The following is a 26,346-nucleotide window of genomic DNA, read 5'->3' as shown; positions in this document are numbered from 1 at the left end:
AAAAACGACCTTTAGACTCGATATATATTTTATGTTAACTAACGTTTCGCCTTTGTAGCTTTCTCAAAGTTAATAGACACAACTTGATCGACGTTGGATGTGGTGCATTTCAGAATTCTTTTCAAAACATGTAAGTCTCTCCAGTATGCACTCCAAATTTTGAAAAACTTATCAGATAAATACAGCTACCACTAGTAAAGCAAGTTTCTTCAGTACCGAAGGCACCTGGAATAAAGGGGAGAACAAGACTAGTTTGTTTTATAAAAGTGTCCCCAAGATTTGATCATCAACATAATGCCCAGTTTTATCATATTCAGTGAAAACTACGATGTACTATTCCAACAGATGTCATTGCCAACATTATTTAATGAACTCGTAAAGTTTTGTTTGTTTGTTTTTTAATTTCGCGCAAAGCTACACGAGGGCTGTCTGCACTAGCCGACCCTAATTTAGCAATGCAGGACTATAGGGAACACAGCTAGTCATCTCCACCCACCACCAACTCTTAGGCTACTTTTTTACCAACGAATAGTGGGATTGACTGTCACATTATAACGCCCCCACGGCTGAAAGGGCGAGCATGTTTGATGCGACAAGGATTAGAACGCTTTAACCCACCTGGCCATGCCGGGCCAAACTCGTAAAGAGAGTGAAGCGTTGATATATACACACACACACATATATATATATATAACCTACAGAAATCAGAGGGTTTTCAAACTCTCAATTCTGTCTGTAGGGTAGATATCTTAATCAAGGAAAGACCCAACTTTTTAATGTTGCTGGTTGATACTGAGAGAATGTTAAAATTTGAACCAACCTTTAAAGATACCAACTGGGTTTGAACATTACTACCAGTTTTGTGTCACATTCCCCCTTTCAGTTGTTATTATACTGTTTACAGCCAATTCCCCTTTTTGTTGTTGGTTTGGTTTGTTTTGAATTTCGTAAAAAGCTAAACGAGGGCTATCTGCGCTAGCCATCACTAATTTAGCTGTGTAAGACTAAGACTAGAGGAAAGGCAGCTAGTCATCACCATCTCTTGGGCTGCTCTTTTACCAACGAATAGTGGGATTGACCGTAACATTATCACGCACCCACGGTTGAAAGGGCGAGCATGTTTAGTGTGACGGGGATTCAAACCAGCAACCCTCAGATTACGAATCGTCAGGTGGTTAAGATTGTCGATTGTCTTATTGTTATATCGTGTAGAGCCACCTCCCCTTTTTGTTGTTGTTATTGTAAATGTTTTAACTACAAAATGTTTAAGAATATGAGTTCTATAAATTTCAATTGTACAAAAAAAAAGTTGACAATGCCAATATTTAGATAAAACAAATGAAGTTACCCAAACCTGATATAAAGAGTTACCAACGTTTGAACTTTGGTTGCGAAAGTTTAAAATTATTATACTATTTTCCCTTCTCTTTACTTATTTGAAAATATATTTAGTAATTACTTTATATACAACGTTTTTCAAAGACAGATTCAAAATCATTATGTTAATTAGTTCGGAAGGCTTGTTTTTAAAGATTTTCGAAAATTTAACACCTGTAAAAACATTTTTATTGTCTTGAAGAAGGAAAAAGTTCATAAAAAACTACAGGAAAATTAACAGTTTTACTGCATGTTAAAGAAGCGAGGCTTGTTAAATTCAGACCACCTGACAGTGAAAACTGGAACTGTTCCACAAAGCTACACAAAAGGCTATTTGTGCTCTACCCATAGCAGGTATCGAAACCCGGTTTGTAGCGTTATAAGTCCGCAAACATACCGCTGTACCACTGGTGAGCGACAGAAAAGGGCGTCAAAAGTTAAACGCAATCTTGTAATTAGGCTTACGTGATTTTGTGTCCTTAAATATGAATAGAAGATTTTACTGTTCCCATAAAATGCAGCACCAGTGTTTGTAGTTGACAATTATGGGATTATATATATCTGTACTCTACTAGACTGTTAGTTCAAAAAGATAAACTGCTTAGACTTAATTATATTAAAATATGCGGTTTAAGAGGTTTAGCGCAGAAAAATGAATTTTCAAATCGAACTTTCCGCTTCCACGATAATAAAGATAATCAGTTTAATGGGATTAAAAATAATTACTTATATTAGGTAATATTAATAATAATAATAAATAATTATTTATATTACGTAATATTAATAATAATAATAAATAATTATTTATATTACGTAATATTATTAATAATAATAATAAATAATTACTTATATTACGTAATAATAATAATAAATAATAATTACTTATATTAGGCAATATTAAAATAATCAATTATTAATCATTAAAATAATCAATCAACGTTTATAATAAAATACTGAGATGACCATATGAAACACAAACTGTTTAATGTTGTAAACATATCTGTACTTTTTTTGAAATGTGATCAAATCTGTATTATATAACGTTCAGTGTGTGTGTGCCACCTAACTCCTTATTAGCCGCTTGCCGCATCATCTTGCAAGTGGTACCAAACGAATCATTTCAACCCTAAAGTTTGCGCAAGGATAAAACTTTTCACCCAATCTTTACGGTATCCAAATATTTCGCGAAAACACTTATGAGGATTCCCTGATAGCGAACCCTAAATTTGACGTTGATTAACATTAGAGCGCGTAAATAAGTAAGCCTACTAATTACAGCTCCTAACTTGGTTAATTACATTTGATTTATATTATATCGATAACGATCATTAAACTGAAAATATTTAATAGGCCACAAGTCAATGGTTTCGCTAGTGTTATAACTATATAACAATGTAACAGTCCAGGCGTGGCTCAGCGCCTAAAATCGCGCTCTGATTTTCGGAGCCGTGGATGCGTTATAACATTGACGGTAAAATCCCAATAATCAGTTAGGGTATCCTAAACGTTATTATTCACTGGCTGTCTTCACTCTGATTTATTAGCTAAATATTACAAACGACTACGTGCAGACAGTCCTTAGGTAACACGGTTATCCAAACAAACCCACAAAAGAAGATCCCACCAAGATTTCATTATACTTTGCATACAAAACTTTTAATTTGTCGCATAAAAAATTTGAAACTCAAGCACTTTCAGAAATTATATTTTCTTCAACACGATATCAACTCTCAGAATGTGTCCAAACACTTATTGTAGTTATTTTTGTACTTTTGCAGTTACTAAGTCGTGATCGAATGCTTTGCTTGATGTTATGCGCAAGGCTGGTCAGTTGACTACCAGTTATGTACTAAACTGTAAGGGCAGAAGCCCGATTTTTATCATTATAAGTCTTTAACTTAACCAGTACACTCGTAATTGATATAGTCATTGTCAACAATGAAAGTTTAGCCAAAATATTATATCTAAACAACAAAATTCAAAGCATACAACTAATTGTCAGTGTTAGAATTCTTTACGTGACAGATGGCATTTCTTTTCAGAGCTTTAAGTTACAGGTCTTCAATTCTGGATCAGTGAAAGGACAGATGACATCAAAAAAACACAACTACAAGAACAATCCCATGAAAAACTCACAAGGTGCAATAACAACTTTATTCATATATTGATAATGAAATTAGTGATATATTGTGTTACATAAAAATCAAAAGTATCTGTAGTAATGAAAACAAACATTGTTTTGAGAAAGAAAAATGTTGAATATTTGAGAATAAACTCATTCCATCAGTAGAAAATTCTGTAGACAAGGCACACTAATGCACGTAAGTACAAACTGAATTAAACCTTAGCGGTAATGAAGAAACAATAGCTTGAGTAACATTGAGGAAGAAATGAGCAGTAGAATTAAAATACATAAACAATTAAGTCAGTTACAAAATACAAGCAAAACATCATACATTATGATGCCTGTTTGTCTATATAATGTACAGTGTGGTTAACTGGAAGTAGTAAATTACTATCTGGTGAAATCAATGAAGAAAACCAAGTCTTTATACTGCATCTAAGCATATGAAAATTCTACAAAAATATGTTATAAAATTAACATGTACATTCAAGAAATGACCTATCTGTTTATCTATAACCTTTCTCATAAAGTTATGATACTGATGTACATGGTTTAGAAGTTTTGTTATATTGAACTAAAAAATGATATTTTTAAACAAGGCAAATTAAAAACAAAGTTCAGTAACAATAAATGTAAAAGAGAGATTTGTTTGATTTAATCAAATTAACATAAGGTAACTAACTACATTAAATCACATAATCTTTCTTAATGAAACCAGACAACTGTTTCCAGCTTAAGCAGAAAGATAAATTTATCTAAAATGGACAATAGTATATAACTCAGAAACTTCTGCTTAATGTTTGACAAATAAAAAAATGAAACAACACAAAACGTTCCTGAGACCCGACCTGGATTTACTAAATTTTATCCTATTTTAATATCTCATTCTTTCTTCAGTTAATAGTTCTTTATTTAAATTCATAATACAAATACAGTTAGCTAGGATTAAATATCTCAAAATAATTATTGTAATTGAAAATATTAAAATCCATGAATAATATTTCTTAGAACACAAAAAAGATTTCTTAGATACTTAAAAGCATGGGCTAAGATCATTAATGGCTTGCAAAATGATTTTCATAAAAGAATGCTGAACATTTTTGGTAAGAAAAGATTAAAGATGGTGTTCTGAACAAAACATAGTTACAAACTTTTGTAACTTAGATGATACATTCTTAGTCGAATTACTTATCTTTATGAGTGATTACTGACTAAATAGGAATAAAAGAAATTGTATATGTTGTTATCTTGAGCTTTTTTAAAGGTTTGTTTAATGAATATATTATGCGATAGGTTGTGTTTTTTAGACAAAGTAGTTGATCATTAATCTTAAAAATTCAATAGCTTTGAACTACATAATACATTTTAGTCACCTTGATTTTAAAAATATAACTCCATCCTAGTGTGTCAATTTGATAGCAAGTGCAATACGTTTATGGGATATTTAAAAATATTATACATACATTTAATCTAATTTCTCATGAACTTGGTCTTATGACAAATAAGAACAAGTTTCAAAGAGAAAGAATTATCTGTTACTCACCGAATGTCTTCCAATAAATCAGCATCTTGTTGATGCTTAGCTTGAAGTTTTGTAATCTGTTCATTATGAATATTCCGTAGGCTTGTAACAGCCTTAGTCTAAAGCAACATAAAAATATTTAAAACATCATTAAAAATATTAAACATTCACATTACATGTAAAACTCATCAACAGAATATTTTACTTTAATAATCTGTTATATATTTTTTTTTAATTTTAAGATGTTAACTGTTATTTCGATGATCAAAAGATTGTGGACTTGTTACGTTGTACTACATAGAGCTTCAAAATGTAATTTATAAAGTACCACAAAAAGGATTTGCTACAAATATCACACTGGTATGGGGTTTGAGAAATACTAGCTAATTGGGCTGTAGCACAAGATAGTTTTTAATGCAGTCAAACTTGACACTTGTAATAGCTTGAAAATTCAGTGCTTTGAAATATTCTTATTTACATTAATAATATTAACAAAGGTTTAATTAGTAAACTAGAAGAGTTGGCTATGACATTAAAGTCTTGGATATTTCTATGACTTGGATCAACTGGCAAATCAGGTAAATCTGACAACTGTGTTTTAATTATAAAAAGTGCAAGGAAATGCATTTGAATTATCATAACTTGTATTACACATTTAGTGAAGACAGAATTCACTCAGTAGCACAACTTACAAAAAGAACCTTGGTATAGTGGAGAATCAGTTACTCATGCCATCAACATAGTGACCTTTGTTAGTAGGGTGTATTTATAGACATACTGATTTCAAATCAAAAGAAGTAATTATCTCACTATATGACCACCAGTTTAGACAACATTTGGAATAATGTAATTTTAGGGTGTACTTACAGAAATATTGATTACAAGCCATAAGGAGTAATCACCTCTCTACATGACCATGAGTTTAGACCTACTTGGAATAATGTGTACAGTTTTTCTCCTTATTTAAGAAAGGGTATTGGCTTATTGAAAAGGATTCAGAAAAGAGCTACCATGATTATTATAAAAATTAAAGAGTTATCTCACAGACATAATTTGAAATCTTTTATTTTATCTTTAAAAAAAAAAGAGTAAAAGGTTATTGAAATTAAATGATTAGTAGAATAAAGGCCTTTGATTTTCTTTGTAGGTATTCCAAAATACATGTAAACAGGAGGAGAGAACATAAGTTTAAGACTTAGAAAAATGGAATAAGCTCCAGTTAAGACAGTTTTATTTCTCTAAGAATGCAACTGACTTATAGAAAGAATTGTCATCAGAAATAGTGCACACAATAGCTCTACCAGAGGATAAAAGAAAGGCAAACTGACGATTTTCTGAAAAATCAAAAGTTTATTTAATTTTCAACTTTTCTTGATGTGGGTGTGCAAGAACAGCTTTGAAATATCAAACGGTTGCTTGTTGTTCATATGTTATATTACAATTTAATATTTATTTTCCCACACTCAGATATATATGTATACTAGATCTTTCAAATTACAAAGATAAATATGCATTATTTTTCTTTGAAATTTTTATAAACTAGAAAACCTTAAGATCTCAAATTATTAAAATGTATGAAAAAACCAGATGTAATAGATAAATAAGCATATAAACTATTACTCATGTACACTTTAGTTCAAAATACTTTTTTACAAAATAACAAAAACTATAAAGAACCAACTTATATCAATAACAATGTTTGAACAGCATTTTGACTACAGTGATTCACTTTCAATGTTTAAAATAAATCCCACTTATTAACTAGCCAATGAACATGGTGAACTAGAAATACGATGCTTGTTACTGCAGCTCTATCATAAACAACCATGAACCACTTAATTAAATTTCAAGTTTAATCAAGCATTTTACAATATGAAAATGTTTAACAAAGTAAAATAATAACATACCTATCTGTTTTTAATAAATATATGTATCATTTTATTATAAATTACAGAACCAATGATACTCAGCTATAACTAGAATGTTATCACGAAAAACTTTGAAAAATTCAAAACATAAAATAAAAGTTAACTCCAGCATCGTGCATGGTACCGATAAAGTAATACTTTCTGGGTGATTGTACTTAGTTACAAAATCCTGACAAACTTAGTAATAGTTATAGTAATATGATTTTAAGCGTATAAATAGTATTTCAAAACTTAAAATAACACAGCAATATGTATTTACAAAGTCACTCATATACCTTTCTAGGAGGCGGCTGCATTCTTCTTTTCGCAACTCTTACTTTCTTTGAAGAGAGCCCAGTAAAATCACATAGAACAGTTAACGAATTAGCGGATCACTTTATGTTTAACGCCATGATAGTTTCGATCTCAGTCAATATTTGTTTATACCTTTTAGTGACATCTAGTGTTCATCTGTTCAACAACATTATCTTAATAGTCCAATTGAAAGCCACAAGAAAAAACATTCAATTATCAAGTGGTAAGGAAAACCATTTTTTAAAATATATTTTGGTGTCCGTAAACATGATTTTTACATCCAGTTTATAAAGACTAAAATATAAAAATAAAACATGTATTGTAAATTTACATAAATGTTATTGATGTTTGCTTGTTGTTAAAATCAAAGCCATACATTTAGTATTTGTACTATCACTACCGCCAATTTTGAAACTCGATATTTAGCGATACAAGCCTTCAAACTTACACTTAACACTTCGTTTATGACATGTAAGCATCTCATATAATTTCTATCTTATTTATTTGTCTATAAATGTTCAGAATATTTCGTTTCTATAGGTTATATGAAGTTTTACCCGAAATATAAGGTCTAAAAATTCGTTGATATTGCCTTATTCTAATTGGTTTTTATTTTCGCCCTTTATAGTAAATGTTTATTATGCCTGAAAGAATATTGCAAAAACATTCAGCAAATGGATTGAAAGGATTAGCGACTGAAATGTTCTTTGGTAGCCGAAATAACAAAATGGTACAGTCCACCAAAGCTGTGAGACAACAAAGTTCATAAGATGACGCCGTTGAGTAGAAAAACAAAACAACGTTTATTAAATTAATTAAGGTATGTTTTCTTGATTAAGTTTTACTTAATTTCATCGTGAGTAGATCAGCAGAAATTCACCTTTACAGGCAAAAAGCTGATGAACTAAGGCAATCGTGTTTTTTCTTCTTCTTGTTGTGTCTAAATAAAGATTGTTTTCAATGTCCGTCATACGTGTATAATGTTGTTGTTTTTTTACGCAGCTTAAAATTCAGTCAACTTAACAAACACAGATTACTCTTTTTATTTCCTAATTTAATCTATTGATACTTTTAGGAAATAGATTACTTGAAAATACCATAATTAGATAAGAATGAAAAATCATAATGCAATGGTGACAGTACTTTTTGCCGAGTTTCTATTTTTGCTGATACGTGTGCTGGCTCATGCTTGGTCTCTTGTGTTGAAAAGGAGTTTAAAGGAATCCTTTTACTGAAATAACTTCTTATTTTAGACATAAACATTCTTAATACAACCAAGAGTGAGCGTTGTGGAAGCAAGGGCATCTGAAAATAAATTATATGTATTGGCATTTGTTGAGTTCGAGACCGCATGGGGAGGCTTCTATAGAAATTAATTCCGTCGTCAACCAGAGAAACGCAACCTCACCCCTTGCTCAGACAAAATACAGTTAGCCAAAAAGGACTAATGCGCTGTTGGTAGACGATCTACGTAAGTTGGGGCTGTTTTCTCAGTACACAAGACTATGAAAATTCAAGAATGGAAAAGTATTCCTTGCTTTATGAGCTATTGGATAATTTCATTACTACTACTTGATCATCAAAGTAAGGACGGCTAACAGATGGAACTAAGGATACTAACTAATATTAAGTTTCGTTCCTTATTTCTGTTCTTTAAAATCTCAATAAAATCCAATTTCCTCTTCTCATCTGATTCTTCATTTCCATTTTCTCTACCGTCATTTTCCAAAACATATTAACATTTTCCCAGTCTTGTTTGTTTGTTTTTTGGAATTTCGCACAAAGCTACTCAAGGGCTATCTGTGCTAGCCGTCCATAATTTAGCAGTGTAAGACTAGAGGGAAGGCAGCTAGTCATCACCACCAACCGCCAACTCTTGGGCTACTCTTTTACCAACGAATAGTGGGATTGACCGTAACATTATAACGCTCCCACGGCTGGGAGGGCGAGCATGTTTGGCGCGACGCGGATGCGAACCTGCGACCATCTGTATAAATAGGAATGGAAGGATATCTCGAAACATGTTCAGCAAATAACAGACAGTATTTCCAATCAGGAGTGTCTATTTTTCTCAGATGATTTAAAGATATGTCACGATTGGGGACTGTAATAAGCCATGGTGGGATAAGCTGACCAGTGAATACAGCAATGTTATCTAAGAACAGACCCAATTCATGCAACTGCGCCTGGATAAGAAGGCTAAAAGGAGCAATGGCAGACCGTCTGGTCTGAAAAAGCATGGCTCATCGAGGAAGGAAAACACAACCCCAGGTGAGATGCTTTGGTAAGGAATAAAGTTTCGATGCATGCAGTAAAGACAGTTACAAACAGCAGAGGTGCAAATAAGGTTCATGAGACTCTATGTATAAGCTCTGATATGAGGAAGTGCAGAAAGCCCCAGTGTAGAGCCGAAGTCCTTGATGATGAATAGGGTCCAGCATCTTTAAGGCCGATGGTCTGGCAGAACCATAGACCAGTGGTCCATAGTCGAGTTTCGATCAAATAAGAGCACGATATATCTTTAGCAAAGAATGTCGATCCAATCCCCAAGTGGTGGAAGAGAGGACACGGATGACGTTCAGTGGTCTTGTACATTTGACCTGTAGCTGCTTGATGTGTGGTATAATGGTCAGCTTATGCTAATTGAGAAGCCACAAGAACTTGGTTTCAGGGACTACAGGCAGAGAAACTTCACCGATATGGAGCTGAGGATCAGGGTGAAGAGAAATTAAAGCCGTTTTTCGTAGTCCACTTCAGTAAATGATTGAGGGCAATCTGAAGCTGCTGCTCAATATACCTCGATATAGAGCTCGTTTGCAACAGTGAGAGGAAGTTGTTCAGTGATGACATTAATTTTTATACTGCAAAGTGCGACACTCAGAACACAGTCTTGAGGGACTCCATGTTCCTGTAGAAAAGAACGGGAAAGTGCCGAACCCACATGAACTCGGAATCTCCTGCCCATTAAAAATTTCAAACAAGAATGAGCAAATGGCCACGTAAACCATATATATGGAAGCCTCGCAAAATGCCAAACCTCCATTGTATCATAAGCCTTCTCAATGTCAAAGAATATTGATACAAAATGTTTTCGTTTGAGAAAGGCTTCTCTGATTGACATTTCAAGTCGAATCAAGTGGTCCATGGTGGAGTGTTGTCGTCGTAACCCACACTGGGTAGCCGAGAGGAGGTTCTTTGATTCTAGAAACCAAACAAGACGAGCATTAACCATCCTATCTAAGGTCTTACAGAGACAGCTCGTCAAAGCAACTGGACGGTAATTTGAAGGAATCTTGGGAACTTTCCCAGACTTGGAGAAAGGTAGGACAATAGCCTAATACCAGGCATCAGGATAAGCATTATCCTGCCAGATCCATTAAAAACAATCAGAAGGATAGCAAGAGAAGCAGGAGATAGATGGCGCAGCATCTCATAGTGTATATATCAATTCCAACCGATGTACTGCCAGACCGATGAAGGGCCAGTTTGAGCTCCACCACTGTAAAGGGACGATTATAGTCATAGAGACAATCAGCTCGAAAGGAAAGAGGTGATTGCTCTGCCCAAGTCTTGATGGCTAAGAAGGTGGAAGAAGAAGCAGAAGTGCTAGATACCTGGCAAAAGCTTTCACCTAGAGTATCAGTGATGCTCTGGGTATCAGCCACTTCCTAGCCATCAGAGAGTAAGATCGAGAGGGGGACAGTTATATTACCTACTGATCTTTCAAATCTTGTCCCATATGACTTTTGAACTGGTGGTAGAAGATATGCTGGTTGTGAATTTAAGCCGAGATTCCTTTTGGCTAGAAGATATGCTGGTTGTGAATTTAATCCGAGATTCCTTTTGGCTTTGACATCTTACCTATCGAGCATGTGCACGGGCCCACTGGAAAGCGATGCGATTCAAGAGTATGGGATATCTATTGAAAGTATCCCAAGGTCGTTTTTGAGCCTCCTGTGCCATGTGGCAGGCAGAATTCCACCATGGACGAGGACATAGCGGAAAACGTGTCGAGGTTTTAGGAATAAATTGATCAGCTGCTTGTATAATACAGTCAGTTACTGCTGCCACACAGTCGTCTATTGATGGCTTACAGACGATGGCAGGATCAAGTTCTGTGAGAGCAGTGAAAGAGGGCCAGTTTGCTTGATCCAACTTTTACCAAGCGCGCGAGTCGGGTAGTATTGACCACGGCCAATCTCTCTCAAAATTATAGGAAAATAATAACTGCTTCGTGGATTACTGTCAACCCTCCAAGAAAAATGGGAGAATAGTGAAGGGGAGCCAATCAAGAGGTCAGTAGCAGCAAAGGACTGACTAGGTGCATGAAAATAAGTAGAACCAGTATTGAAAAGAGAAAGGTTGTGATCAGAGAGCATATGCTACATAAAGCAACCCCTTCTATCAATATCAGCACTTCTACAGAGGGGATGATGTTTATTAAAATCCCCATAGATGAAAAAGGGAGACGGCAACTGTTCAATGAGAGCATCAAGGTCTAATTGATCATATGCCTCTCCATGCAACAGGTAAAGAGAACAAACAGTGATGGTATAACCCAAGGAAACACGGATGGCTACTGCCTCCAAGGGTGTGTCGAGTGACAAAGACAGGGTGGGCACATGCTGATCAACAAATAGTGCCACCCTTCCATGCACTCGTCCATCACACAGCCTGTTATTTCTGTATAAAGAAAACCGCCGAAAGGTGACTGTATCGGTAGGTTTCAGAAATGTTTCCTGTTAGAAAAGACAAATAGAATGGTAAAAAGTAATCAGTATTTTGATGGATCCGAGAAAATGCCTGCACCTGGAACCAAAGGATGCGGATCTTGGGGTTTGGTCGAATAAGGGACAGAGATAGATGTTGAAGTTGATTAATCAACTTTTTTAACCTTGGAGGTCAAAAGACTTCATTTGTTTGGAGAACGATTCTTTAGGAGGCACAGAGAGATTTGTCTGCACTCCCACAGTAGTTGTGGAACGAAGTGCAGCAGCATACATATGAGGTGAGGTGGTGGACAACAACTTTTCAGCCTCAGGGTAAGTAATGTAATGAATTGTGTTCAAATGCTGTACCTCTTTTTCTTCCAACCATTTAGAGCAAGAACGAAAGTAGGATGGGTGATAGCCATTGCAATTGACACAATGTGGGTCCATTTCACACTTGTAGGCATCATGGTCATTGCCACTGCAACGAGCACACATTAAGGAACCACGACATAACGTCTTCGAGTGAACAAACCGCTGATACCGGAAACATCAGAGAGGGTTTGGAATGTATGACCGTACTCTGCAATTAAGATAACCTGCCTTGATGGTGGCAGACGGACGTGGTAATGTAAATGTAAGAATGAGGGCATGGTCGGCACCATAAGTCCATCTTTGTAAGTGAAGATATGCCTCACTGCAGAAACTCCTTGGGTGGAGAAACCAGCGAGAATCTCCGACTCTGGGATGTTCTTCAAATTCCTCTCAACAGTATTTCTTTGTGATGAATTAAAAGTATCATGACGTGTAACCTCAATAGGCATGTCCTCAATTGCCTTTGAATGCAACAGTAGTTTACTGTATTGAGATGAGGATGTTTCCACCAATATGTAACCAGATCGAAGCTTCTTTACTGACTCTGGAGAGCAAGCAAATCCTTCCTGAATGAAAAAGTGAGACATTTGCCCTAAAGGTTTGTCTGAAAGTGAGTGCAATATAAGAAAATGAGGTACAACAGGTGGTATGGATGGTGAGGATTGCTACTCAGAATCTTTAAGACGTGGTCGTTTACCTATAGACTGTGTTTTCACCATTTTATTAAGATTTCTAATTGGAGTATCCATAATAAAGAAAGGGAAATTTCGATGCCCACTGACCACACCCACCATGGAGCCCTACGAGGGAACGCACTACAATGCCAAACAAGGACACTGCAGCAACGCCAAGGTTTCGTGAGCACTATACCCAAACACCAGCATCGGATATAATGTCCACAACACCTGTTGAGAACATCTAACACTGGTACTTAGTTGATCCTAGCCCGAGTGGACCAGCCGATTGACCCAAGAGGGGCCACCCCGAGGCCGCCCGTCTACAGGAATTCAAGGCCAAAGTAGTGTGTTAGAGTTGGATCCCTCAACCACCAGGATCCTCTCCTCCCCTTCACGGTTTGCCACGTGTTTGCCGTGCGTGGATGTTTAGATCCCAGAGGATGTAAACTGAAAGAACAGAACCTTCCTTGGGAGGTCCTCTCATCACGTACAGTAATCCACTCTTAGGGGGAGTAAGTACGGATTACGTCATCATACACATACAGGAGAGATGGACGTAGGTAGATATTACTACGTATTGCAAATGGGTTACTTAGAAAATAAATCTGCTGTTTCTTAGACTGCAGTATTTATATGTAAAAAGTTTTCTGTGTAACTTTTATATATATACAGACACAGAGTATCAGTACCGACATCACGCTGAATTTTAAATACCTCAGTACTTTGGTTTTAAAAGCGTTGCTAGATGAGGTATTTCTTACCAGATAAGTCGATTGGTTTGTCACTTTTTATAACAAAAATCAGTTCAAAGTGTCTCTTGAATTATACCTATTTAATATATTTCACATGTCGTGGAATAGGTTTAACCTCGGGCATCACATTTGTTCAAGAATTCTGTAGACCTAATTTCATACGTGAGTAATCTAGGGAAGTCATTACACTATATATACATGTAAAAATGGCTGGTATGGGTACCACGCGTTTTTACATATATATATATTTTTTCTATAAATGGGTTTTCTCGTCATCACGGGTTATTAAGTCATTACACTGCTTTAATTACTGTAAATAAATAGCAATACTTTTATATTTTATAAACTTTGTGCATTCAAATATAAAATACCACAACTAAATAGTTCACGAGTTCCCTCTTAGTTTTCAATTAAAATTGCATAATTACGTTCTAAATAATTTAACCAAAAATAAATTGCTTTTGAGAAAATAGTCATACAACAATACAAAATATAATACTTGTATTAAAACTCTTTAATTGTAACACTGCATCTCTTTACACAATATATATGAATATATATACAAACAATGGAAGTATGTTTTTACTTCTTTTTGCGTTTTCAATACAGAAGTTTATCATACAAAATCACCTATGACTCAGAGCAGCATCAAGTGATGGTGGACAAAAAAAAATAATTATCTAGATGGCGCTGAATCCCAAATCTACTATATGTTAAAGACATACAAAGTTAATATACAATGTTAAAAGACAACAGTTGGTTTAAAATGGTTTTGAAATCCGAGAACTGCTAAAATATTAGTTTATTCTACCAAATCCACAGCTTCAAGCACGAATACAATATCTAATACAATAAATCCAACACAAAAGACAACGTTCTCCTTATAAAGATTCGTCTCGTACGGCGTCATTGTTTAGAAAATCACAGCTTTCTGAAAACAGTTAATACGTGTACTACAAGTTATAAATGATTCCGCTATTAAAAAGTCGAAGTATTAGCTACTCAACTGTTACAGAATAATGAATTTAGGTTACAAAGTGTTATTTATAAACGAGGCTAAAATTTTAAGAATAATTTATAGAATTCAAATCTTATTTTCTAATACAATTACTCCACAGAAATATGTTAACTGGAATGAAAGTTCATCCTAGATAGTTTATTAAAATCAATAGTTAAGAGAACGTAGTCCTTACATTTGATTACTCAAATTTTTAATTTGGTTCACAATTAACGTAAGAGAATTTTAGCTTTAAAATATGGTTTTATTTCGTTAGTATACTGTAGGGAAACATGAAAGTTTTTCGTAGTCATACAAAATAAAAGTTTACTATCTAACATAACTAATTCAATTAAAAAAAAAAACGATACGCTCTTTATGGTCATAAAGTTCAAATGTATAATCCTTACACTTTGCTACTGAATATTAGTTATGGTCCTCAAAACTTAACTTTCACAACGCTGATGTTAAACTGTGTTACAATAACCTTGTTCAACTAGCTGGTACAATATTACAATGTGGGTGAATGGAGGGATAATTATGGCAGAATGTTAATGGAATAAGCTTACAGAAATATACAGAAATAAAACGTTGATAACGAACATTGATATTAGGGTCCCAAGTGTGTAGAGCAATTTTCATAAGCATAAGGAACACTGATGAAGTTCAAAACACAAAAATTTGTAGTTCAATCATGGAGGTTCTTTTTATGTTCTTTTCTTTACATTTTTTACAATTGCAGATGTAGTGGTAGTGCACTCCTCTCGTGGTATAGAACCAGTTGATTTTCTTACTTAAGTTAATGGCAAGAGATTCTACCATTCTAAGGTGGAATGTTTCCAGTGAATGGAAGTGATGGATGTGGAAGAAATTGAAGAGTTATGAAATTGTTTAGACAAAGGTTGGTAACACTACTGGTATTATAAATTGTTTAGACAAAGGTTGGTAACACTACTGGTATTATTAGTTTCAGCATTACATTATTCTTTTATTCCACTGCATAGAAATAAAGTTATGATTCTGAGTGATACAGATAAGCTTACAGAAATCAGAAGTCATTCCACCATAACATTCAAAACTACTTACAAAGTTACAAAATGAGCATCATAAGAGAAAAAATAACAACAAACCAGAACAGCTGGCTGAAAGCGAAGGATTTCATACACGTTCCCAAGTTCTATAAACTAGCATGTATAGAGCAAGACCAAATGTTTCTAATGTAAGTACCTATAATCAAAAGATAACAAGGTTTTTAAAAGCTGTTTTTGAAAGAGTTGTATAAAGTTAATATTCTGTTAAGTGTGCTTTTTAATTTTTCAGTAGCTTATAACAGACAGTTTAATGACAATGTTCATTGTGATAGTCATGATATTAAGTTATTGTTTACAAATACACAAAAACTACTAATCTATTGTTTTCAAGAACTGAGCTACAAAAGGCATAACTAAAGACATTTCTAAAATACTTTGAATTTTATGAGGAAATAGTAAACGTTCACATTTAATGGTAAAATTTACAAACAGATTGACAGAGTGATTCTGGACTCCAGCCTTGCTCCTTACACTGTTAAATTGTTTTTCTGCACTTCCTTTAAAAAAAAAAAGCTTGCTTATAGTGCAAATTACAATATATCTAATTATCATAAATACAAAAGATTCTACAGTTCACAAGTTTTCTTAGTAAAGATTCGTTCCATACAGACAAACTTATCCCCTTGAATTCAGCAGAAGCGGTTACAAAGATGGACTCTCAGAGTTTTGCATTTTTCTTCTCCCAGCTTATTTTCAATCAGGTGGAGACTTTTAAGTCATTTGTCCTTTTTTTTTAGTTTTTATAAGATGTGTTATTTCCAGTAGTTACAGAAAATATATTGATGTTACTTTTGTGGCATTTAAGAATGTTGAGTCAGTTAACAAAGTTCTTCAGTTTACATGTGGTAAACATTCCAATAGACAGTTCACTGTTACAAATGAACAGAATGTTCACCTTAATTAACCAGGATATGCTTACCACTTAAATGTATCAAAACCTCACTTTTAAAGGACTTTATTCACATTTTGGAAGTTTTTCTTCTTCCATCTTTAAAGAAATCTGGTTAAAAAAAAACAAACCTGCTATAAAGAGCATTTATAATACCAGGAAATCAAAATTTTCTGAAACAGAAGTAGAACACATTTTCCATAGAATAACCCATACCAAAACTGAAATCTGTCATATGTTCCAAAAGAAACTATTACTTAAGTCATACTTCATTTAAGTATGATTTCGTAAGTGAAGTTGTACTTAAAACATGGTATAGGTTAAAGGGGCTCTTCAATTTTGTAAACAAACAACACACATTGAATACCTCACTAGTAATATATTAGTTCACGTGCTCAAAGTACAACCTTTACAACTGTAGAGCTAAAACCTAAACACCTATAGTATTAACAACTACAGTCTAAATGAATGTAATACTACATCTACCTCCAGTTTCTTCTACATAATTGTCCATTCCTGGGAAGAATTTCACCTTAGAATGCAATAATCACTTGTTTATAAGTTAACAAACACCAGCTCTTAACCAGAAGATGAGTGCACTACTACAATTCACTTGTTAAAATGTAAAGAAAAGAAAATACAAAATTAAAAAAAAAAACACAATATGAATGGGTAGTTACCCATTGCACCTTCAAAATTCTCCTTCAGAACATTTAAAAGCTGTTATATTTTTCAGAGAAGAGAATTTAATTTATAAAAGAATAACAGAATTAAAACAAAGTCAAATAAGTTTAACTCCTAGCCATTGAAGGCTGCTAACAAAAGAACTATACAGTCAGTTTAATTGTTTATTTTAAATGATTTTTAAAGTAAAAATACTCTTTTTCAAAATCAATATCACTTAAACTTATTAAATTCTGTAAAATGTAGCTGTAAAGTTTGGTTATATTAATGCAGTCGAAGAAACGTGTTATATATAAACATTACATTAAAATATAACACTCAACTCTAGTAAACATTGGTACAAAATACCTTTCCAATGTTTCTTTCTTAAAATATCTTTTTGTTCAAAACACAGATTGTTTTTAAAAAATTAAAATAACTGCTAAGTATAACTGTTCAAACCAACAACTTCTAAACAGACCCTTAGGTACCAGTGCACTTGATTTTAAATTTTAATTGAACACTAAGTGTCACATAAGGCAAAAAGTATACACATTATAACAGAGAAATTCTTAACAACTAAGCACTTTCCTACATTTTTTAGATATACAAAACTCATACAAACTTTTTACATTTGAAATGAATAGGATGAGGTTTAAAATATATTTACAGATGTTTTACAAACAATGTATCAATTTACAAATGCAATATAAATGGGGAAGAAAGTTATGGCTACCAGTATTTATAGATGTTTGTGCTTGAAAAATTTCCCTTAAACTTTTAGTTAGTACATGAGAAGAACATGTGCTAGCTAACCCCTGTATCTGGTTTAGACATGTTTTGAGGAGTTCTAAATCTCATTGAATATCTACTATTTGCACCATTTTCTTTACTAACACAGTCATCTTTTGCAAACCATGTTGGATTAGACAATAAAGATCTTCTGTCAGAACGTAAGTGGCGATCTGTTCTTTTGGGCAGTGACTGCCAGTCATTTTGTACAACTTTAAAAGCATCAGTGCCCTCCCCAAAAGAGGGGTCTCTCTTCCACCGAGGAGAATCAGGAAAGTTTGGATCTTTCCGGAGTTTAATGACTAGCCTCTTAGACTGACCCTGGTTTCCACCATTTAATAGTGTAGAGTGACTAATTAAATCCTTATTATTACTCCAGTTCCTCGACGATCGAAACTTTTGATAACTGTCGCCTGTTGAAAAAGTGTCTTTTTTGGGGGAGGAAACTTCGGAAAGAGGTGAAACAGGTGAATTTCCTCTAGTGTTTTCCAAAATGTTATTTTCTGACTTGACTTTCTTGGGTATTCGGTACCCACTTAACGATCCCCTTGAAGTAGCAGTAGTTGCAAAGATGGACTCGCAAATTTTTGCACTTTCTTCTCTCAGTTTATCTTTATCTGGTGAATGATCTAAGTTGGATCGGGTTCTTAGAAGTGATCCGTCTTCTTTTTTTGAAGTTTTCACTAAAGATGATTTTTGCAAGTTTGTGGCAGCTAGTGGTGATTTTTCTGGAACTTTCAATTTTGGAGTTGATAGTTTTAAAAGCTGATCAGTTCTTTCAAGTGCTACATCAACTTCTTTTAAAAGTTCTAAAGAATAAGTGTTTTTTATATCTATCACATTTTGGTTATTACTTCTAGAATTGTCTATCACAGGTAAGAGGTCATTTAATTTTTCTACATGATTCAATTTTAAAGTGTTTGATTCGGAGGAAGATTTGTTATTTGTTAAGCCCTTCTCTGATTTTCTTGTATCTTCACTTGCATCCAGTAAAGAAGTCTCACTTTCAATTTCTTTTAGGCAATGTTCTGAACTTCCATCATCCAATTCTTCCACAGAAGTGTTTACTACTGACTCACATCTCAATTCTTTTGTTGAAAACCTTTCCACAGGCATAACAACTGATTCATTGACAGAAACCTTTACCTCAGTTTCATTACACGGTTCATTATTGATAGTTTTCTTCTCATCATTGCTACATAATTCTTTTTTACTAACTTTCACCCCAACATCACCAACCAATTCTTTATCACTGTCTTCTACTTTAGTTTCACCAATAAAATTTTCTTTACTAATGTTCACACCATCTTCAGTATCCAGTTTTGTTTTACTAGTTTCCACTTCTGGTTTGCTAACCAATTCTTGTTCATTAACTTTCATCTCTACTTCATTAGCTAAATCACTTTTATTAGCTTCTATATCAGTTTTGCTAGTCAATTCCTGTTCACTGAGTTTAACTTTGGTTTCCTCAACAATTTCTATTTCACAAGATTGCATGTCCTCCTCATCAATTAACTCTTTTTTATTAACTTCTGTAACTGGTTCATTGTTTGATTCCCAATTTATAACATTTTCCACAAACTCTACAGCCATTTTATTTTTATACTTCTTCACATCAGTCTCACCACCAAATTCCTTTTTACTCTCGTTTTCTCCCAAATCACTATCAAACTCTTTTTTAGAAATTTCTAAAGCACAAGCTTTCTCATCTGAACCTTCAATACTTACTGAAAACATAGATGTTGATAAAGAGTTATTAGTAGATATACTTGTATCTGTAGACATCGTCTTGCCATCCGTAATTTCTGACAGTTCTTTTGAATGAACTTGTTGATACCTATCAATCGATTCCATTTTTATACCATCTTGGTTCTTAGAGTCACAATAAACAGGCTCAGATGACTTTTCAAGACCTTTACTTTTACGCACTACAGAAGACAACCTCCGTTTCGAACGAGCATAGGTACCATTGATGTACTGTTTGGCATAAGGATTAGGAAGCCTCTGAGTAGAGGGTCTTAGTTTTTTCTTCTTTACAGGTTTTTCAACATAAGTATACTTATCAGGTTTGAGCTTTGCTAGTACAGCCATAGTGCAGGGTACAGGTTCTTTATCCATGGAATACATTCTGTCATACACAGAAGACCCTTTATTGGCTATCATCACAGCCCCAATATCTTGGCTTGTAAGTTTGAGAGATCTGTTGGCTAAAGTTCTGGCCTGTGTCTGGAATATTTCCTCTCTTAGTTTCAACCAAGAACGGAAAAGTTTCTCCCTCCTGCTCACCATGTAACACAAGTTTCTCACCTGTGAAATAAAAACATTAATATGTAAATTATACAAAATATATAAATATGAATAAACTTATTTCATATAAATGAAAAACAATTATTCAAATGACTTGGATGCAAACATCTTTGGAATGATGTTAAGATGTCTATTTTTTTTTTTTTTTTTTTATCTTCATTACAAGGTAGAACACAAGGCCAAACTATTTCTAACAGTGATGATATCCAACTGACAAAATGATGTATTCTAATCATTATGAGTAAGATAGTTTAAACTGTTTATTTGATTGGCTATGTTCATTACTGGGTACATTTTGTAGTTGTGTTCTATGTAGGTAGTTTGCTTTGATCAGAAATTTATATTCATTATTGCAAACATTCTACAAAGAACACACTTTGAGTCCACATAATATACAAATATAAACTAATATTACATAATTATATATTAGGCATAAAGCTACATAACATTTGAAAAAATACTTCCTCAGTTTTAAAAAAAACACCTACCCTTTCTAAGTCTTGTCGTAAATGTACAAACATTTTCATGCGAGTATACAAGTTGTCTTCTTGCTGCCTTCCCAGTACGTCACTTTCTTCTTCTTTTGGGGTAAGTAAAGGTTTGTCAAATTGAGCCTGAAAACAAAAACCAAGCTGTTATGGTAATCTTCTGGAACAGTCATTATTACTTTTGGTTACTAAACTTTTGTTGGTAGTTTCTGTGTCAAATTTAAAATAATTAACAGAGTAAAGATTGTCACTGTTTTGCTTTCTTATTTTACAATAGGAAAACAGTAGATCTTTAAAGCAAGAGTTCTCTGACTCGAGTTACTACTCACACAAATAACCAAAGCACAGAAAATTCCAACTTTTGTTTTTCCCATATGTATTGTTCAGTATTTTGCTCACATACATCCTTGTATCAGTACTATATCATTATATTTTATGAGTCTGAAAGGACAATCTTTAAACACAGGTGCATTTTTACCTAAAAATGTCAAAGGCATTACACATCTACAAACAGAATTCTACCATAAAAATAAATAAAAACTGGGTATAATTTCAAATTTTTTTTAAATTTTCATAAATAATAACTAAAAAGATTTTTGGTTTAAGTCTGGTTACAAAATCTTAAGATTGTTAAATTATTATAAAAAATAAATAACAGCTACCTTTCTCTTCAGTTTCCAGTACTGATACACGAAATCCACAACAGTTGGATCTACCTGTAACAATTCTGCTGTCTCCTTGGTATTTACATAGTTGTAAAATTCTGATGACATCTGTGCAATCCTATTGTAAAAATCATTCAAAGAGAAAAACAGTATCACACAAAAAGTTTCCATATTCTTCCCGATATTCAAACTGTTGTGTGTTAGTTTCTATTTTTTAATATGCAAGGAAACTCTACATACATTCTTAATTTCTCAAATTGCACTTCATTAGAGAAAACTAGAAGAATTTACAATAAAAAACTATGTTAGTTTCAACAGAAATCAAATATATTTACAAGAAATTCAAAATCTCAAAATACATAAAAAATATATATGGCATGCTCAAGTCTGATATCCATGATATTCACAAGCTAGTCAGCAATTCTACTCAGTTCTCTTGGTTCTGGTTAATGAAGACTAAAATATTAGCTTAAAAAAGAAAATCACAGTAAATATAAGAAAGTATTGCTAAATATCTTTATAAGATACACAAAGTCCATAACATCAACAAAATCTACATCTTTTATCATGCCCAACTTTAGACTTTTTCTTCCCAAGATCCGTTTCAGAACCATTGCAATATCATTGATTATTTTACAGCAGATAATACGAACTACTTCGTACTATGATGGTTTCAGGCTAAACGAAATAACGCGAAACTACTGTTTTCCAAATACTTTCTATAATCTGACAACAGGCATACAATTTTAGATTTTTGAAAATTCTTAAGACCTGGAATACTAAAAACTGTAACCCAATTCTTGCCAATCACAAGTCAAACCTTATCCATAGAAAGTTTTAAGTTCTACTAAAGCTTGTTTGAAAATTTAATACAACTTAAATGTACTTTTTCTCTCTTGCATTTGCTCGATCCTCACTAGACATTTCATATTCTTTCTTGGACTTCTGATTTTTCTCATTCTTTTTTTTTCTTGGACTTTCCTTTTCCACTTCTGAATCAGAAGAATGATGATTTGTCTCTTTCTTTTGACTGTGTTTCTGGCAGTAGGACTAAAAAGATGCAAAGACATAACCAAAGAGTTACTTTGATACAAATCATTCTGTTACTGAAATTGTTTTAATAATGTATCAAATCGTTCTACAGAATACCTGATCTGTTTCTAACATGGATAGCACTTTCCTCACAAAACTGTATAAATTTTTATTATTTTACAACTGTGTAAAATGCACTAGTAAATTACTAATCAGTTGTGTTTAATTAGAGATTGATATAGAATGAAATAATGGCAACCAAATTAACTTACTTTACTGTGTTATCAGTTAATCTACTGTACAGAAATATAGTACAACATGACAAAGATTGAGATTCAAATTAATGTGATGTGAAAATTTTCTGAATGCAAAATGAATAATTACAGAGGAATTCTTCAGGAATACAACAGAGCAGTAGGAAAATGTGCAATAATTACATTTTTAACACACAACCTTTCTGAAAGATACCACCATCAACTTTATTTTTTTTTACTAGTTTTAAAACAGACATCTTAATTACTTGAGGGTTCTAACATATGTTATAATTTTCCTATCATGAAAACTTATTTCCTTCTCACAAGATTAATTATCCTTGTTCAGTGCTGCCCCTATATGCAAACCATTTCTTTACACACGTCACAAGCCTTGAACTCTTCCCGTGTCTGAATAGAACATTCCAATGTATCTCTTTTGCAAATCATTATATGTCATCTAACCAAACGTAGCATACTATGTCTCACATGATGCATACGATTCCTTATACACTCCTCTACTGAACCTTTATTTCAATATTTGGCAAAAATGTGAGCACTGAAGAAGCACAGGGGAAAGGTGAACAAGAAGAGAATGAGAGTCAACATGTCATACACTGCAGATCTAGTTTTTAAGGAATACCTGGTTAAGCAGCACTTGACCTACAGCAGGACTAATGTGAAAAAGATGAAATAAAGAAAGGCTTATGAAGAAGATAGAAAGGAACAAAACTTTTCCATTTAAGTTGTATCCAAGTCTGTACTACGGTCACAGATGGAAGACAAGACCCTAACACAGAAAAAAAGCATGATATGATGCAAAGAAGATAATGGGAGATGAATACACTGGTGTGGTCCAAACATCAGCTTGGAGAATCTCCTCCAACAGATGACAAACATAAAAAGCAAGGGAAAATACAAGATGATGAAGTTGATGGAAGAACATATAGAACAAGGTACTGAAAGAAGTGGGTAGAGGAGTACATATAGAGGTATTTGTGAGACCAACTCTGGTTGAAGGCATGAGCAGCCAGAGCCTAAGGATGTGGAAAAGGGGTAACAATGTTTTAAGGTACATAGGAAACTTATCTAACTGGGTAGAACCCCACATGAGGTTCAGGTCTCGGAAAACAATCAGATCTGGATTTGAAAGACAATCTGTTAACAAATTGAAAGCATCTAGTGCGTGACACATGAGAAAACGAATGCGAGGTGCCTCAGCTCAGCATGGAAGATCCAAGGTCCAAAAGCAGAAATCTATGAACCTAATGTTCCCTCGGTGGTTGATATGAGCCACAACTGTAGAATTGTTGGAATGAACCATTTCTGTACAATCACACATGAAAGGAAAGAAATGAGATAAAATCTAATAAACTACTAGAAGTTTGAGAACATTGACATGAAAGACAAGTTCATCTTCAAAACAATGATCTGAAGCTTCATGGTGATCAACCCAAGCCTCCCATCCCTGAAGGGAAGCATCTGTAAAAAAGATAAGACATTTGAATGTGGAGGAGGAAGTGGTACATCTGTAGATGCATGTGCTTTATTGAGCCATCACAGCAAATTGACTCTCTGGAAAAAAAGGTTCCATTGTTTGTGAAGTGTCCACTGCAGGTATTTCATAAGGGCATGATCAAGGAAGACTACATCCCCAAAAGTGACAAAAAGCTCTCAAGCAGAAAGTGATAGAATTGAGAGGTTATAGCAAACTAAAACACCCACAGAGCTGAAGTGTAAATTAGAAGGGTGATGTTGGTGTTAAAGAAGACCCCCCCCCCAAATACTAAATATTGGGTAGGACAAATGACCAACTCCTCCAACTTTATCAACCAGCCCACTCAAGCTACCACAGAAAGAAGGTGGTGAACATGAATAGTCGACTCCTGCTCAAAATGAACTAGAAATAGCTAGTCGTCCATGTAATGATAAAGCTGCAACCCTAGAGTATGAATATGATGAGTAAAGGTTTGAATCATGCAAAAAAACATGTATGGAGCTGAGACTAGTCTGAAGAGGAGACCTTGAAATGAACAAACTGAAGATAACATTAGGAGTGAAGAGCTATTTGGATGTGTAGATAGACACAGGAGACATCCATTTTCATCATTCACAATCCCTGGGAAAATGTCTGTCTCAGTACTCCACAGTGAATTAAAAGACATAATGTCAAAGAAAGAGAGCAAGGCATGGTTCTTGAGATAAGTGAAATGCAAATTAACTAGAATAGCCAGAATAGAGGCTCCACTGATTACATCCCAACAACATATGCAACAACAGAGTCAAAGAGGAAATACAGGTCAAGGTAGAAGAGAGAAGATGAAGGATATCAACAGAAAATCTTTCTGGATTTCTGTGTAAAGCCTCTGAGAGATGTATGGAAGACAGATACTGGAGAAGGGTAGTAAGGGTAACAAAAAGATGAGAATATTGGGCATGTGTGAGGTTGACATCAGATTTGGAAGCCACCCAACCCACCCCAACAGAAGAAACAAGGAACCCAACAACTGGTAATTCAAAAATAGATATTCTACCCAATGGTAAGTTGGGATGTTCTGATCAGAGGCTCATGGGAAATGCGGCATACTGATGCCTTTATGTAAATAGAAGAGAAAGTGATCAGCGTGAGCCTAAATATTAGTAGAAGAAAATATGAAAATGGGTTGAGAACAATGTTCATGCAACAAAGAAAGTTGAGGGGAATAAGAAATAAGGGGAAGAGACAAAACTTCACAAACCTGAGATACTAAATGTGAAAGCCAAGGACAGTCTACTTGAATCTTCAGGCTTGAACCGGGAAAGAACAGTATATTTGGGAGGAAGAAAAAGACTACCAAAGTCATCATCCCATTAAAGAACATCAGCCAATTCAGAAGTAGCATGGACAACTTCAAGGAATAAAATATAATCCAAGTATCATTCAATCTCCTGACGAACAAAACCAGGAAGATCCACCAAAGGGTTGCCTAAACCTGAATCCTGAGACAGAAGATTTGTTATTGATGTGATCTCTGAAGTGGTTACACTGACTTAAGAATTCATAATCTACTAAATCACACAAACAAACTAGTGCAGAAAAATAAAAATGATAAACTGGGTAGAAAAATGATAATATACAACCAAAATGTAAAACCACTTAAAATTCAAAGTCACATGGACACATCTGTACTCTAAAAGCTGTCAAACAAGAAGTGAAGGAGTGTAGAGGGAGTCACATGCGTCACATGAGCATAATATGCTACTATTGATTATGAGATGATACACAATGATTTTCATAAGAAATATGTTGTACGGTATTATTTCTACAAGGAAGTACAAGGCTTGTAGCATGAATACAAAAAGGTGTGCATATAGGGACAGCATTGAATGAGAATAGCCAATCCTGTAAGTGGAAATAAGTGCTGTATTGGAA

General features: G+C 34.0%; 2 protein-coding genes across 8 annotated transcripts in view; both read right to left on the bottom strand.

Annotated features, from left to right (window-relative positions):
* LOC143252201 (F-BAR and double SH3 domains protein 2-like) overlaps positions 1–7,363 on the bottom strand; it is a 119,396-nt gene extending 112,033 nt beyond the window's left edge. For both annotated transcript variants that reach the window (XM_076503958.1, XM_076503959.1), the window contains exons 1-2: positions 7,228–7,363; positions 5,046–5,143 (exon numbers count right to left, since the gene is read on the bottom strand). In XM_076503958.1, the coding sequence (XP_076360073.1) occupies positions 5,046–5,143; positions 7,228–7,248 (119 nt within the window). In that variant the 5' untranslated portion in view covers positions 7,249–7,363. The remainder of the gene's footprint in view (positions 1–5,045; positions 5,144–7,227) is intronic.
* A 6,892-nt stretch (positions 7,364–14,255) lies between these two features.
* LOC143252199 (uncharacterized) overlaps positions 14,256–26,346 on the bottom strand; it is a 73,815-nt gene continuing 61,724 nt past the window's right edge. For all 6 annotated transcript variants that reach the window (XM_076503953.1, XM_076503952.1, XM_076503951.1 and 3 more), the window contains 4 exons: positions 22,538–22,701; positions 21,649–21,769; positions 20,987–21,112; positions 14,256–20,498 (listed from right to left, as the gene is read on the bottom strand). In XM_076503953.1, the coding sequence (XP_076360068.1) occupies positions 18,207–20,498; positions 20,987–21,112; positions 21,649–21,769; positions 22,538–22,701 (2,703 nt within the window). In that variant the 3' untranslated portion in view covers positions 14,256–18,206. The remainder of the gene's footprint in view (positions 20,499–20,986; positions 21,113–21,648; positions 21,770–22,537; positions 22,702–26,346) is intronic.

This window comes from Tachypleus tridentatus, chromosome 6 (genome assembly GCF_004210375.1).
Source record: "Tachypleus tridentatus isolate NWPU-2018 chromosome 6, ASM421037v1, whole genome shotgun sequence".
Classification (NCBI taxonomy): domain Eukaryota; kingdom Metazoa; phylum Arthropoda; class Merostomata; order Xiphosura; family Limulidae; genus Tachypleus; species Tachypleus tridentatus.
The sequence above is the reverse complement of the archived record's forward strand: the minus strand, read 5'-3'. Positions and strand labels throughout refer to the sequence as shown.